Source organism: Meleagris gallopavo, chromosome 7 (genome assembly GCF_000146605.3).
Source record: "Meleagris gallopavo isolate NT-WF06-2002-E0010 breed Aviagen turkey brand Nicholas breeding stock chromosome 7, Turkey_5.1, whole genome shotgun sequence".
Classification (NCBI taxonomy): Eukaryota; Metazoa; Chordata; class Aves; order Galliformes; family Phasianidae; genus Meleagris; species Meleagris gallopavo.
This window is the reverse complement of record NC_015017.2, coordinates 33,164,131-33,178,388: the sequence shown is the minus strand read 5'-3', so window position 1 is coordinate 33,178,388 and position 14,258 is coordinate 33,164,131. Positions and strand designations below refer to the sequence as shown.

The following is a 14,258-nucleotide window of genomic DNA, read 5'->3' as shown; positions in this document are numbered from 1 at the left end:
ATATATATATATATATATGTACACATGCATGTATATGTATAAGAAAATGCACAGACAGTTGTCGCTCTCATCAGTTGAAGATGTAGAAAACTTGTTAAAGCATGATTTCACTCAAGGTATTTATATCTGCTTTTAAAGTATTAAAATAGATTCATTACTGTTCTCCAGAAAGGCATAACTCAGATTATTTCTTGGCTTTCATATGTAAAATAACTCATTTTTATGTGTTTATAGCCCAAAACAACATAATTATTATTTCAGACCATTTACTTCTTGATTTTTTTTTTTTTAAAGAGTAAAATATTCAAATTTAAGCTATTTTTCCTTTGATGAACTATTATGGATTTTCTTTTGAAGAACTGTTAGAAACTTTCTTTATAATCTATTATTACATTCTAAAGGATTCTACATAGAGGTTTCAGACAATTAGACAGGGATGCTTCAGAGAGGATCTGCCTTGATTTTTCCAATTCGGCATATTTCTATTAACTTGTTCAAGTCAATGGAGAGCCTAAAGGCCCACGAGGTATCATCAGATAAGAACACAGTTTTTATTAATTTTTCCATCTCTCTGAGTGCTGAGCTGAAGTAAAATATACTGCCAATTCCTGAATAGAAAATATATTAGTTTTATGAAATCTATCTTAATGCTGTCTTTATAGCTGCTGAAGTAATACAGTTGTGGACTAAAATAATTGGAGAAGGACGGACATAAAGATGAGAGTAAAAGCTCAGGTCTGAAAGGTGTGCAAGAGATAACAAAAGAAAGGACAATGACGTGACTTTGAGGGGGTTAAGTGAATGATCCATAGTGCTTTCAAACACACCCATACTTCTTTACTTCCTGTTTTGTTAGCTGGAGATTCAGAGAAAAATACAGGAAGAACACTTCTAAAAATTGCAGCAGAAAATGTTTTAGAGCCAATGAATGCATGGAATAGAGAAAGAGAGTAACAAAGGAACAGAAAGCAGCAAGTCTTCTGTGAGAAGGGTGAGAGCTCACCAAATATGTTGAGTTTTCCATCCCTGGACGAGAGCTTTTCAATTAAAGCTTGAAATGAATTGGCATGTGGGATTGATGTTTGGGAAAAGACAGTATATTTCTAAAAAAAAAAACAAAAAAAAGAAAAGAAACAGCTGGTTCATAAATATCTATAAGCAATCTGAAAAAGATATCGATAATGGAAAATATTGAAAAAGACAACTAAAAGAAAATAGAACACTGGGGAGCATGTTAGCATCTTCGCAATCAATAAATCTCACACCATTTTTAGAAAACATGACCTCACAAAACACAGTCTTTAAAATTTCCCTTGAAGGCTTATAAAAAGCATCACAAAAGGCAAAAAAAAAAAATAAAATCCACAGCAGAACAAAGCAGCAAAACCCAAGACTCAACACTGCTTACAAACAAAGGAAGAAACTACTTCACTTTCCTCAGAGGCTCAGTTTTTCCATATAACTTAGAGCTCAATGCCTTCCTGCAATGTCCTTGCACTTTACCTCCAATCCTTTGTCCTAAGAACAGTACTAACTAAAAGCTAGACACCTCCTAGGAACACAGATACACGTATCTTTCTGAAAGCTGCCACTCATTAGGGTAGGTCTCATGTTTAAAGGTTTTCTTATTTTCAGACTCGTGTGTTGTTCTAAAATCCCAGGCATTGTTTTGATATTTGTTGAGTATGAAAGGGATTACTGTGAATTTTATGTGTTCCTTAACATTACCTACGTGCTTTGGAAAATGATCTTTGACATGTAATCAGTAATGCCATTTCTGTGTTCATCATACATTTGTTCTTTTCTCATTCTGTTCAACACTTGCTTAAATTCTTTGATATTTTCCTCTTTTTCCTGTTTCCCTATCTTGCCTTTATATTCATTAAAAAAAAAAATCCATATGCTCATTAATATTCTTTTATATAACTATCCATGCTTCATTGGGTCTACTGCAGAACCATTTGCCTTTTTCACAGCTTCCTAGTAGCATAGAGTCTTCCCTTGCTTAGTTAACAATCACACATTTTTCCTCCCCTCTTCAATTCTATTACTAGTTCACGTCTAGAATTTGCCAAGTTCAGTTATATTAACACTTCACCTTTCAACTTTTGCTCTTTTGACTGCAGGCCATTTGAGTCACCAGTCACCATGATGTCTCTAGCGGTATTTTTTTATGCAGGTACGGCTTGGCTCAAATCAAGAGGGAAACTGCAAAACTGATCCCAGTGGTTCATCAGGTGCTTGCCCAAAGAGTTTCTTGTGTCATACAGCCAAACTGCTTCAGTTATTTGCAAACAAGCACTGCCTGACCTGTGGTTTTTTCTTTGCACCAGATATTGCCCCTAAGCAGAATGGAGTACTGTTTGGCTTAGTTATGTATCTTTGCATAGGGTATCTTGATTGTAGTTTTACAACTTCTAAGTTGTAAAAATTATTTCAGAACAGTTGAATAAGAATTTAACTTCCTCCATGCTGAAGACATTTAGAGAATTAACTTTTTCAGGCTCTACTACTTCAAGAAATTTGAGACTATCTACCAAGCTTTCCTTCAGTGTGAATGTTTTTGGAAGGTCCTCTGGAACTCTGTGCACTGTAATGTAGCACAGCCTCTATGTTGCGGTAAACGAAATCCTCTTAATTTACTTAAAATACAGTTCACTATTTAGGAACTTTGAGTTTGGATGCTTGCAAGTAATGCCAAAGATAATCGACAGAATGCTCACAAAGCAGCAGTCATGCCCATAGATTCATTTGCTGATATTTGTGGGAATTATCTACTCTGAAAACAGGGAGATACCTAAATAAAGTTTAGTGGGTGAACTGGCTGCAGATCCCATGTTTTCTCCTCCACAATAGGCAGTGAAACAGAATTGAATGATTCTATGTTTCAGGCATACAAAATAAACTTGTATTGCAAATTTCCAAATAATGAATGGTTTTGCAGAATGATGTATGTACAGCTGCAGCCACATTTGACAAACAAGAGTCTGCAACAGAGGAAGGAATGGATATAATGCCAGTTCCATAGAATATTCCCTACTGCTTGTGGAATTGGTGGGTGAAAGGGAAGAAAATTGCTCAGATAGCAACAGCAGCAACAGAATCTCATTTTCTTCTGAAACATAGTTCATGGAGAGTGAACTAGATGCTTTCCTTCTAGTTTTATAATTAAGGCAACAAACAAGTAAATTAACACAGAAGTGATGGTTTGGGAGCCCAGAGTTTACTGAGGCTGAATGTGACTATACAGATGGATGCAGAGCAGTTCAACTGCTTTACTCATGTGCTGACCTGTCTGGATGCAAGGCACGTTAGATTCACAAACTGCTGAGCTGCATTAGTCTAGCATCAGCCTAATAGTATGGCTACAGTCAGGCTATAGCCTGACTTATTCTGTCCACCTGTGCACAGTGAGTGGCACAGGCATAAGCTTCACATCTCTTTCTGATTGGTAAATTCCAGTTCTAGGCACCACTTACAGAAATTACATTTCTGATATCTTCTATTTCCATATATTTCAAGGAGGAGATTAACTTTTGCCTGTGCTTATTTTGAATGTGAAATATATGCCTAAATTCTTTTACACTGCAGGTGACTCTTCCATTTTTGTCAGTAAAACAAGGGTAAAGCATCATGGTCTCTAAACTGAAGCTACTGTCTAAATTTGTAATATAATTCCAATCTAAATTTAAAAAACTTTTTTTTTTTTTACTATAAAAATAATCCTGGGATTACACCCTCTGTACAACTTGGGAAGTCAAAGCTGCACTTATTTTAAAGGAGTTGAGGGATTTTTTCCAGTTGAAGGTTTTACAAGTTATTTTTTGCGATTGTAAGCAAAAGGATCTCAGTGACTGGGGAAGTTCAACCAACATCCAAATGTAGAGAAATTCAGGATGCTTGAGAGCAAGGAAGGGAGAATCAAAGTTTTATTGTTAAATATTAGGGACGGGAATATTTTGGGGCATGCTTGGATGGCCAAAGAGAAGATGTAGCAATTAAATAAATTCTGAATCGAGAAAAAAGTTATGCCAGAACTTCATCAAATAAAAATTAAGAGCTGATGGAAAAACAGAATTTCCCTAGAGCTTCCTATTGACAGCTGCTCTGTTTCCCCTTTCTCACCAAGTAAACACAGAAAAAAATATTAATGTGGCATAGCAGAGAGATAAATGGTTGATCTCCAATGCCCTGGTAACAAGGCTTCTTAGACCAGTGTAATTTTTCTGTTCTCTTTTGACATTTTAAATAAGATGTATGTGCTGGTGGATGTTTCAAATTTTAAATGATGACCCACATAGTGTAATATGTCAGAAGAGCATTTCTCTGTCGAGGTTCTTCTGAATGAGAAATGTGCTACGCGGCATGTACTACTAAATGTTAATAGCTCTAAAACTACACAAATTGTAAATTTATTGAATTGTGTTAATAATGAGATGAATACTCCTCACAGAATTCTGAAGCAGTTGCAACCTGATCAGAATTAAAGGTGTCCATAATGATCCAAACTGACAGGTGAGAGAGAGAACACAAACAGATGATCGCGTTAAGGAGAAGGAACCAATCTTCAACTGAAGAGTGGTTTGGGGAATTTTAGTGGATTAAAGGACAAAGCAATACCTGGATTATGACACAGGGACCACACAGCAATGCTGATGTGATTACATTAAAAAGCATGCTCATATTTAAAAAACAAAAAAACAAACTTTAAATTTCTAACTAACAGCTGTGAAGAGAAGCACATCAATGGAATGGTAGTAACTACTCATGTCTATAAGAAGGTTACAGCAAGTGTGTGAGCTGTCAGCTTTGGCTCAGAGTGTCTCCGGGACATTATTTGAAGGTGATTGAGTCTAAGACTAGTGAAGACTTGGATGAACAGCACAGAGGAATAAGGTCACTGGCATGGTCCATTCTGTCCCAGGCAGAGAATGAAATTCTCTCTCTCTAAGAAATTATTGATGCCAGAAAGGGATGGGATTTTTCCCAGTTCAAGTCTAGACATAGCCTATTTCTGAAAGCTTGCAAATGCAAAAAATAGCTAGAAACTAAAAACAGAGAAAATAGATTAGTTTGCTTTTCTGTGTTTCAGTGTTGACAACTCAGCTTGGATTTTAGAGACTGTTGAGTGTCTGCTGTGTTTGTGAACTGCTATTTTCACTAAGTTTTATAGCTGTTTTATTACTTTCAGAATGAACATGATCCAATTCATCTACGGATAACTAGTAGGTACTATAAAATGTCAAGAGAAGAAATCAGAATTTGCTGTACTTTAACAACATCATTGTGGCTTTGGCATGCATGAACCAGATACTGATTATGATGATTCTGATGTATAAACTTAATACAAGCAACACAAAGAACTTCAGACACTGGGTAAAGCAATGGTGGAGGGGTTCTCATGTGGGGGACTTCCAGCTCCACATAGATGGAAATATCCCAGTGTTGACTTGGATGAGGGATGGATTTATTTCTCTAAAATCTAGTCTCCTTTGTTCTGTTTTCTGCCATACAGGGGGCCTGATCCATCCTGACATTACACTGTACTTACAGTGGTTTATCTCCCTTGATAGGAATGGAGTATCTTCCACACACTGTTGGAACAAAACATCAGATTCTCAGTTCTTATCCAAGACTGAAGAATTAACAGTCGCTCCCACTGCTGCACGTATCCCAGTTAGTACAGGCAGAAATAGGGTAGTGAAAATGTATTTTTGTACCACTGTATAACCTTGGGCACTTTGTCTTGTCAATTTTTTGTTATTTTCATCCAGTCCAATATGTAATCATACAGTGGCATCACAGAGAAAACCAGATTCACACAATCACATTTCTGCATTAATAATGGGTTATACATTTGAAGATATTGATCGACTGCAAGGAAAATAAATTGAATACAGAATTTGAGAAAGCTGCTGACTACAGACAACTGAGCCTGCAGTCTTTGGGTATATTTCTTTGTTATGGAGTATTTAGATATCTGGAAAAATGCAGAAATAATTTTTCAGGTATATGAGAATAATTTTATCAGTTTCTAATCCTAACTAAATGTCACATATCTTTATAAGTAAAAATATGAAATAATGAAAGCTGAAAGGACACTGAAGCAGCCATATTTGATCAATGCCAGGTTCCCATGATAATATGTTAGGAAGTTTCGTGGTCCACTGAAATAACGTGATAAGAAACCTTAATCTTTACGCGTGGTGAACAAACAACCAAAGCCTATCGCTGGTTTTCACTGGTATTTCTTTGAGATGCAAAAACTGCATTGTCAGACACACTCCAACCACAGCATGTTCTCACTCACAGGGAAGGCTGAAGATTATTTGCAAGATGATATCACCTATATCATCTCTTAAGGAATTGAAAGATTTCCCTAACTCAGGTAGACAGTAGATCCCCTCAGTAGTTACTAAAACTCAGCCAGGATGAAAAAATATTTGATTACAATACAGTGGAAGGAGCTCAAAGCTGTAATCAGGACTCATTTGGGAAATTATTTGTCAGAGAGGTCATTTTGGCCTTTCTCTGCCATTCATGTTATTTCTGGTCCCTGAATCGAATTTTGTAAAGGCAGCAACAACCATCTGTTACTTATAACTTTCTGCGGGGATATTTCTTCCATCTTTCTCAGGTTCACTGCTAAAAATCCTTTGACTTCAATCTTTCATACTCTTGTCGCTGATGTCCTTCCTGGCTGAAGATCTCCTTTCTTCCATTCCGTGAAACACATCATTCATCATCCTTGTCTTGGACAGTAAAGCCCTGTATTTACCTATTGTTGATGTCCATAGCTTGATCTAGCATCACGTACCACTCTAAAATATCCTGCTTCAGGGCAACAAAAACTCATCTGCCAGCAGAAGAATGATCCTGCTTACCAACTAAATAAACACAGCTTTGGTTGCGAGGATTTCCTTTGATCTATTCAACGTTCCAAGTTTCTTTTTGACCTTCGCAAAGTGTCTTTATCTCTTTCCTTGCTAACTATGACTAATTTCTACATCAACAGGAGTTTTATGAAATTGATTAATATTTATATTCAAAAGGTAGAGCTACACCTCACATAGGGTTAACTCTAGAACCTCATGAGGTTTTTTTGCTCAGAATCCAATATATATTCTGTTTCCTATGGAGTGAGTATGCCAGAACTGGTTAAAAATAGCTTCTTCCATTCATTAGAGTCAGCAGATAGCCATTAATCTTCCTGAAAGTATTGATTCAAACTACTCGTCTCCACTTCCAAGGCTCTTCACAGACTACCCTCTCTCCATCTATCATCCCTCCTTGCAACGGAAAAGGTGGCTGGCTTTGTAACAAGTGGGTGACAGTTACAAACCAGCACTCTTTCTTACATTCTGCCCCTCACGTCTGGAGGGAGCTGTACACACTATTAACAAAGCTTTTCCATTTATCTCCTTTACATGCTTTCCTCAAACTTTCCTTTGCCATAAGGACTGCAAAAGTCATACAGTGATGTATTCAAATCAAGGACGAGATCTTGCCAGGGAGTGTCTCATCATTTCTTTATTTCTCCATCTCTGATCTCTATCTGTCCCAAACTGCATTGTCTCATCCTCCTCCTAGACTGCAGGAGCTTGAATGCAAAGTCTCTGCATTATGTACTGCCTAGCAGAACATCTCTCAGTACACCATTACAACATACACAGGTAAGCAGAAATAAATATTAGCTCAGGTGCTCACAAACTGAACAATGCCCCAGAGAATGACACGCAATGTCAAAACAACATGGACTAGCGTAGGCTAAAACTGGTAAACCAGCATGGAAAGTGCTTCTGCCTAGCTGTGACCTGTAACCTCAAATAATTATAGCTGACCTTCACAGAGACTTACTGCCTTAGGCTCTGTATTAAGACAACATAAACATATTTCACCTCATTGATAAACAGCTATTCTGCAGTTCTGTATGCTATTACACACACAAGATACACTGTGCTATTTCTGTACCAGACAGCATAGATACGCCCTGAACACAGATAACAGATTATCTCATTTTCTTCTAGAACTGATATTCTGCTGTTTGCTTATAATCTAAATGGTCATAGTGTTTTCTTCAAACAACAGACTAGCAAATTTGACTAATATATATATTCCTTCTGCCCTAGTTTCAAGATCTTCCCAAAGCCATACAGATGTTGCTGAAAGACATAGTGAAGATGCCAGAGGCTCTCATCAGGAAGGCAAGATATCAAGAAACATTTATTCCTTTCTTTCCCAAACCCAAATTCCAAGGCAAGAAACTACATACTCTGTGGAAAGAAACCACACAGTCATTAATGCAGCATCCTTTACAATGAAAAGGAAAATTTCCCAGCCTCAGATGCTGTCAGCAAAAATACCTGATATGGAGTCCACTGTATCTGAGAAACAGACTTTTACTGTAAAAAGAAGCCATACACACACTTCCCTTCTGCACGAGGAGCCAGATCCCAAAACAGCAGCTGTCAATGTGACTACTCCTACCCCTGTGCATTTTAAACAATACAAGCCAGGAACAAGACAGACCGTTCCTTCTCATCTCAACACAAACGCAAGCTCATTCTTCGCACGGCTGCATCCTGTTCAGCAAGCTCGTTCCAGATACAGTTTATCTCCCAGGAAATGGCCCAGTCAAGTTACAGGCTCAAAGACTGAACTCTCCAAAAATCTCCCAACAGAGCAGCAGAGAGCTTCTTCTTTGGAAACACCGCTCACATCTCCTTTGCATGAAATAGGTTTTTCCCTTGACACAGCTCCACAGAGTGCCAGCCTCCTGCCTGGACCTGCTCCCCCAGCAAGGCTTCCAGCATACACCAAAGCCTTCAGAAAGGCATCCAGTGTAGCAACGGACCATGTGGAACTGCCAAAACCTGTCAGTGGGTCCCATCAGAAAGCTCTCTGTGGTTCAACACCATGCTTTAGTGATGTGCAGTGTGAGCTAGCCAAAGATGGAGAATTTAAATGTGGGTCTTGTCCCAGTGGATACAGCGGTAATGGAATTACATGTGAAGGTAAGGGGGGGAAATCATTCAAATTCTTTCATGCCTTCAAATCCAATCACTGACCAAAATAATAAATAATTTTGATTACAAATGTAGAGATTTTTGCAAGCTGGAATCATACCAGTTTTCAAAACCAATTATATTTTAGAATAATGGAAAAAGTTATCCTATAACCCAGAAAAAGAACTTTCTGTGCACAAAAATGACGCATTTATTTGATAATATCTAATCTATTGAAACCAGTGGTAGATTGTGTTCTTGCTTACCCTTGCTTAAGGCCAGATTCATTCTAGCGAAGTCATTAGATTTGAAACCATACAAAACTTCTCTGAGAAAGAGTAAAATTGACTCCATTTGTCTATAAACGATACTCTATGAAAAACTAATTGTTCTACTATCTTAAGAATTACTTTTAAATAATTATCTAATATCCTAAATACAAAACCAAACCTGTTATCCCAAATAAATAACACCAGAAAGGTATTCATAATATATTAACTTATTTATTACACAGCTTAGAACACCTCAGCAAAGCAATTTCACACATTTTTAAAACAATGAGTTCCCTGACTTAGCTCTCGTTAATTACAGCTTTTGTTGAAATCCCTCTGATTAGTTGACGTCTTAATTGGCCTTTCAGTACACAAAGCAAAAAAGTGTTTTCATCGCCTGTTTAATTCTCTCTGTGTGTGGTTGCTCACATTCTGCACGCATGGCACGAGGTGTGCAGGGTGGCAGCCCAGCTCAGCATCCTGGGGATTCCCTGCTGTGCACAAGCCCCAGCAGCACTGATCTTAGCTCAGTCCTGGAGACACACTGCAAAAATGCATAAGAAAAGTTTACTATAGTCCTATGTGTCACAATTTTCACCTGCTTGCACCTTTCAAAATGACCATTCTAAAGGGCTGAAGGTTACTTGGTGTGAGAGAGACCCTGTCTTTCACCCCTGTTTTCTGCCTGGAGCTGGAAACATACTGAGGAGCTCTGAGTATCAGGAAGCCCAGTGCAAGCTGGAGTGCAGAATATGGCCTCTCCTCAAAGACATAGCCTATGGACACATGAATGTATACAAACACAGACATAGGCTGCCGTTGTATAAATATATTTAGTATGTCCATCGGCACAGTCCTTAAAACATAAATCTACCTGTGCCTCTTGCTGTCACCCAAGACAAGATGTTTTCTTCAATTACTGATATTTCTGAAAATCCCTCTGGAGAGTCCTTAAGATGAAATATCTTATTACCAATATCATTCTCTGTCTCGGGGCTTGGTGTCACAGCACACAAACATCCTTTATTTGTCTTCTTGTCACCAAGCACATCACTTGGCTCAACAGCAAACTTCTCTGCCTCCTCCCAAGCCCCTCTGCACACCTGTGACTGCCAACCCAGAGCACAAAGGTGAGGATAATCCCTTGCAATAATTAAGGACTTGTCACAATGCCTGCTGTCGATTGTACAAATTGTCTTCAAAACAGCAGTACCCTCTAAGATGGCCGCAAAACTAAACAAATGACCAAAGTTTAGATGAGACCAAACTTTGTGCACAGAGCTGTCACCATGCCATTTGATATCGAAATTCACCGAGATAAAAGGAGCAGTCCACCGGTAGCAAGGTTTAATACCTGTGGAGCTTGAGGGGATTTGACCTTTGTTTAATAAGAATGTCTGAAAATATTCTAAGATAATAAATGCTTTACCGAGTGGCATTTATCTTGTGACAGAATGTAGATTTTTTTTATTTTTCAGTTGTGCAGATTCAAAATCAAGCTGGCAGAGACTGGTAGGGAAAAAATAAGCGCATCATGAAAACAAATTTGTATTCTAAAATAAATTTTGCTAGATTTTGTTTCTTTAATATCTAAAACATAGGAACTTGTTTTTACCCATCTTGCAAAATAAGCGTTAGAGAGTGAATTCTCTTATTTCTGGCAGGAGTCAATTGCTCTGCAGGTGAACCAAAATGAAGTAGTTCTTCAAGGATCTACTCATCACTTCCTCACCCTTTCCTACATCTGGCCAGGTTCTCAGTTTTAGAGCTCTTTTTTCTTCATGCAGAATTATCAGTTGACAATGGCCTAATATTAAGGAGAGTCTGCTACATTGGCAGGGCCCTGGCAAACACTGTTCTAAAGAAAGCTGACATTACCTATAGTATAATTAAAAATAAGCAGGAGAAATAAGGCCTACTGCTGTCCACTGGATTCTTCTGCACATTCACTTGCAAAAGAAGCTTGCTTTTCTTTGTGGAGTAAACTTCTAAGAGTTCCTTTGGGAACGAGGAAGGTTACTAAATCTATAATTTCTATTCTACATGTTACTATACACGTCTAATCATTAAGATTATAAAAGACCACTCAGAACACCAAGGTCAACCATTAGCACATCCCCAGCATGCTCATTAACCATGTCCCTCAGTGTAACATCTATCCTTTTCTTGAACACCTCCAGTGGTGACACTACTATCTTCCTGGGCAACCTGTATCAGTGACAAAAATAAATGCTATAAAAATAGTATTTAATTATGGTAGGCTCTTAGTAGCGTTATAGGACAGTCCCTACCAACTGCCAGATCTGCACTGTTACTCATGTCCTAACACCTGCAGAGCTTTAAATATTTCAGCTCACTATGGCAAGAATTAAAAAATGAATACTTTCATATTGAATAGTTAGTTCAAATAGGATTGTTTTCAGAACATTTCTAATATTTTCTTTAGCCCAGTGTAAGTGGCATGTGGAACATGTCACTGTGTAAGGGTAGAGGGCAATGCTCAGAAATACACATTAGTGTTGCTACCACCTGAGGTCAACTGCTGGCCATCCTCTTTCCACTCTCCATTTCAGAACAGGGGCGTAGGCCTGCACTTTCAGTGACACTGCATCCGTTGGATGAGGAGACAAATGCTGTCTTTTCCCTGGGCTCATTTTATTCACCAGGGTCTGTGCATATGGTACTGTCTGAGAGCAGCTGTTATATTTCTTGAGCTCCTTAGGGTGCCCTAAGGTGGAACATGTCCTTTCCACTCGATAACAGAGTTGAAGCTAACAAAAAAAATCTGCTTTGGGCATTTTTGTTGTGCTTCTTTCCAAGAGACCTAAACCTGAAGAGTGAAGAATAATTAGGAATTAAGCCAAATTCCTGGTCGTTCTTGATTTTATTTCTCAAAACCCAACTTTATTTGATAGGGAATGTCTGATTACAAAACTAAAATAAATCAAAGGCTCAGTTTTGTAAAATGCAATTACTTAAAATAATTTTGGATGACAGTTAAGGACTATTATCTTTCTAGTTTTTAGTAGACAAAAGTTCCTCAGAATTCCTTGAGAGAACAAAGTTGTACTACTTTAGAAACAAGTATTGTCTGACAAATCTTAAGTCAGTAAAACTCTGGGATATCTCACAGACTTTGTAGAGTGTTTCCCAAGGGAAAGGGAAATCTCAAATGGTAGCAGTCATGCATTCTTCTCAAGGGTTAAAATACACCATTGCCTTGACATTACAAAACCAAATAATTTTCAGAATAATGGAAAAGAAAAAGTAGTTGGGAATGTATTACGACCTCAGGATATGCAGCTGGATGAAACTAGGCTTAAAAATCAGAGAGCTAACATTCTTCTGGTCTGACATTTTTACACACAAAAAGCTCTGCCATAACAAACCAGAAGTCCATCCCCTGTCTCCAACAGCTGCTAACAGCAGATGCCCAGAATTATTTGGGAAAGAAATGTAAAGATACTGTCCAGAATAGAATACTCCCAGTAACTTAATGCTTTAAAGCATTGTGTGCTTTAAAAAGCAAACGTGAAGTCTTTATAAGTGATAGTTCCCAACAAATACTTCTTTCATTAATTTATCCAACTGCTTTTTGAACCTATAGAAAGTTTTGCTGTCCACCGCCCTACCAACTAAAAATGTAGTGTATGTAGAGAACATAGTCTTTTTCCCAAAGAATTAATCTATTTACACATACAAAACCTTTTCCACAACTTTGGTTATCATTACTACTTATTTTTGTATCTTTCCTACTCTTAATATAGCTTTCCTGTGCTGGGGGATCAGAGCAGCACGTGGTATTTAAGATGCAGCTCACCATGGATACAGGCCATAATAAAGTCTGGCATTTTGTGCTCTGCTCATTTCCTAACAATTCCCAACATTTTATTTGCTTTTTTGACTGCAGATGAGCACTCAGCTGACATTTCACAAAACAAAATCCATTAGTACAGCCAAATCAGAACTGTTGTCTGCATTTGTACTCCCAATTTATTCAGTCAAGTTAATCTTGTTAATTTTCTATTTGTTATGATGGGTATTTATTTCATAAATGGACTCTGGACTATTGGACTATACTAGTGTGCATCTGAGTTCTTTTAATTGCACTAATGCATGCTTTAAGTGTATGCTTTAATCCTATGCTTTACTGTCTTTCTCTCTAAAAAACATTCAAAAGCAAGGCTTTGCTTCATAACCATTTAAGGGGAAAACTGAAAACCTGGAGAGCCTGCAACATAATTTTATTTCACTTTTTTTCCCTCTCTTCTGCTGCACGTATTCAAACTGTATCTACACTTTTAGGAAAGTAGGTTAGCGCACCTTTGAAAGAAAATAAATGCAGTATAATAATTAAAGGAAACAAGGCAGACTACACTCTTCCCTTGTGAAGTCCTCCTGACCTCATTGTTCTTCACATTTTTAACAAAAGCTGCAGGTGATGACCTCACAGCTACAAGCCTTGCCTTTGTGCAAGCCCATAGCCCCTCTGGTTGGACTGAGCAGCAGTTATTCGCTGTTGAGATGTGAACCAATAACTGTCCTGGAAGCCATTTGCTGATTAGAGTATCTCAAATGGAGAAAGCAGCACAGCGTCCAGTATTTCTGATTTGCCCCAAAGTTATGGAGGAGAAACACATGAAAAGTGCATGATCTCATTTTAATGGAAAAAAAGTCGTTTCAAGATATTTTCCAAAAAGCCTTTTCAAATAAAACAATAATGGAATTCTCCATTTTCACCTCCAGACTTTAAATTATAAACAAAAACATAAACACATCTGACAGCAAGATTGACCATTTGCAGCAATGCTTTTCTCTTAACTGTTATCTTATACCATCTGAAAATGTTTAGTATAAAAAACACTGCAATATCTTTGTACAATTTAGCAAATGTTTATGGAAAAAAAAATGTTCATTCTAGAAGATGAAAGATTGAAGTCTTGGAAAAGAATTTGACATGAACACTATATATCTATTACTG

General features: G+C 37.6%; 1 protein-coding gene across 3 annotated transcripts in view; it reads left to right on the top strand.

The window, feature by feature from the left end:
* The first annotated feature begins 8,122 nt into the window (after nt 1–8,122).
* Nucleotides 8,123–14,258, top strand: part of LOC104911838 (von Willebrand factor D and EGF domain-containing protein-like) — a 42,182-nt gene continuing 36,046 nt past the window's right edge. For all 3 annotated transcript variants that reach the window (XM_010714019.3, XM_010714018.3, XM_019617322.2), the window contains exon 1: nt 8,123–9,014. In XM_010714019.3, coding sequence (XP_010712321.1) covers nt 8,318–9,014 — 697 coding nt within the window. In that variant the 5' untranslated portion in view covers nt 8,123–8,317. The remainder of the gene's footprint in view (nt 9,015–14,258) is intronic.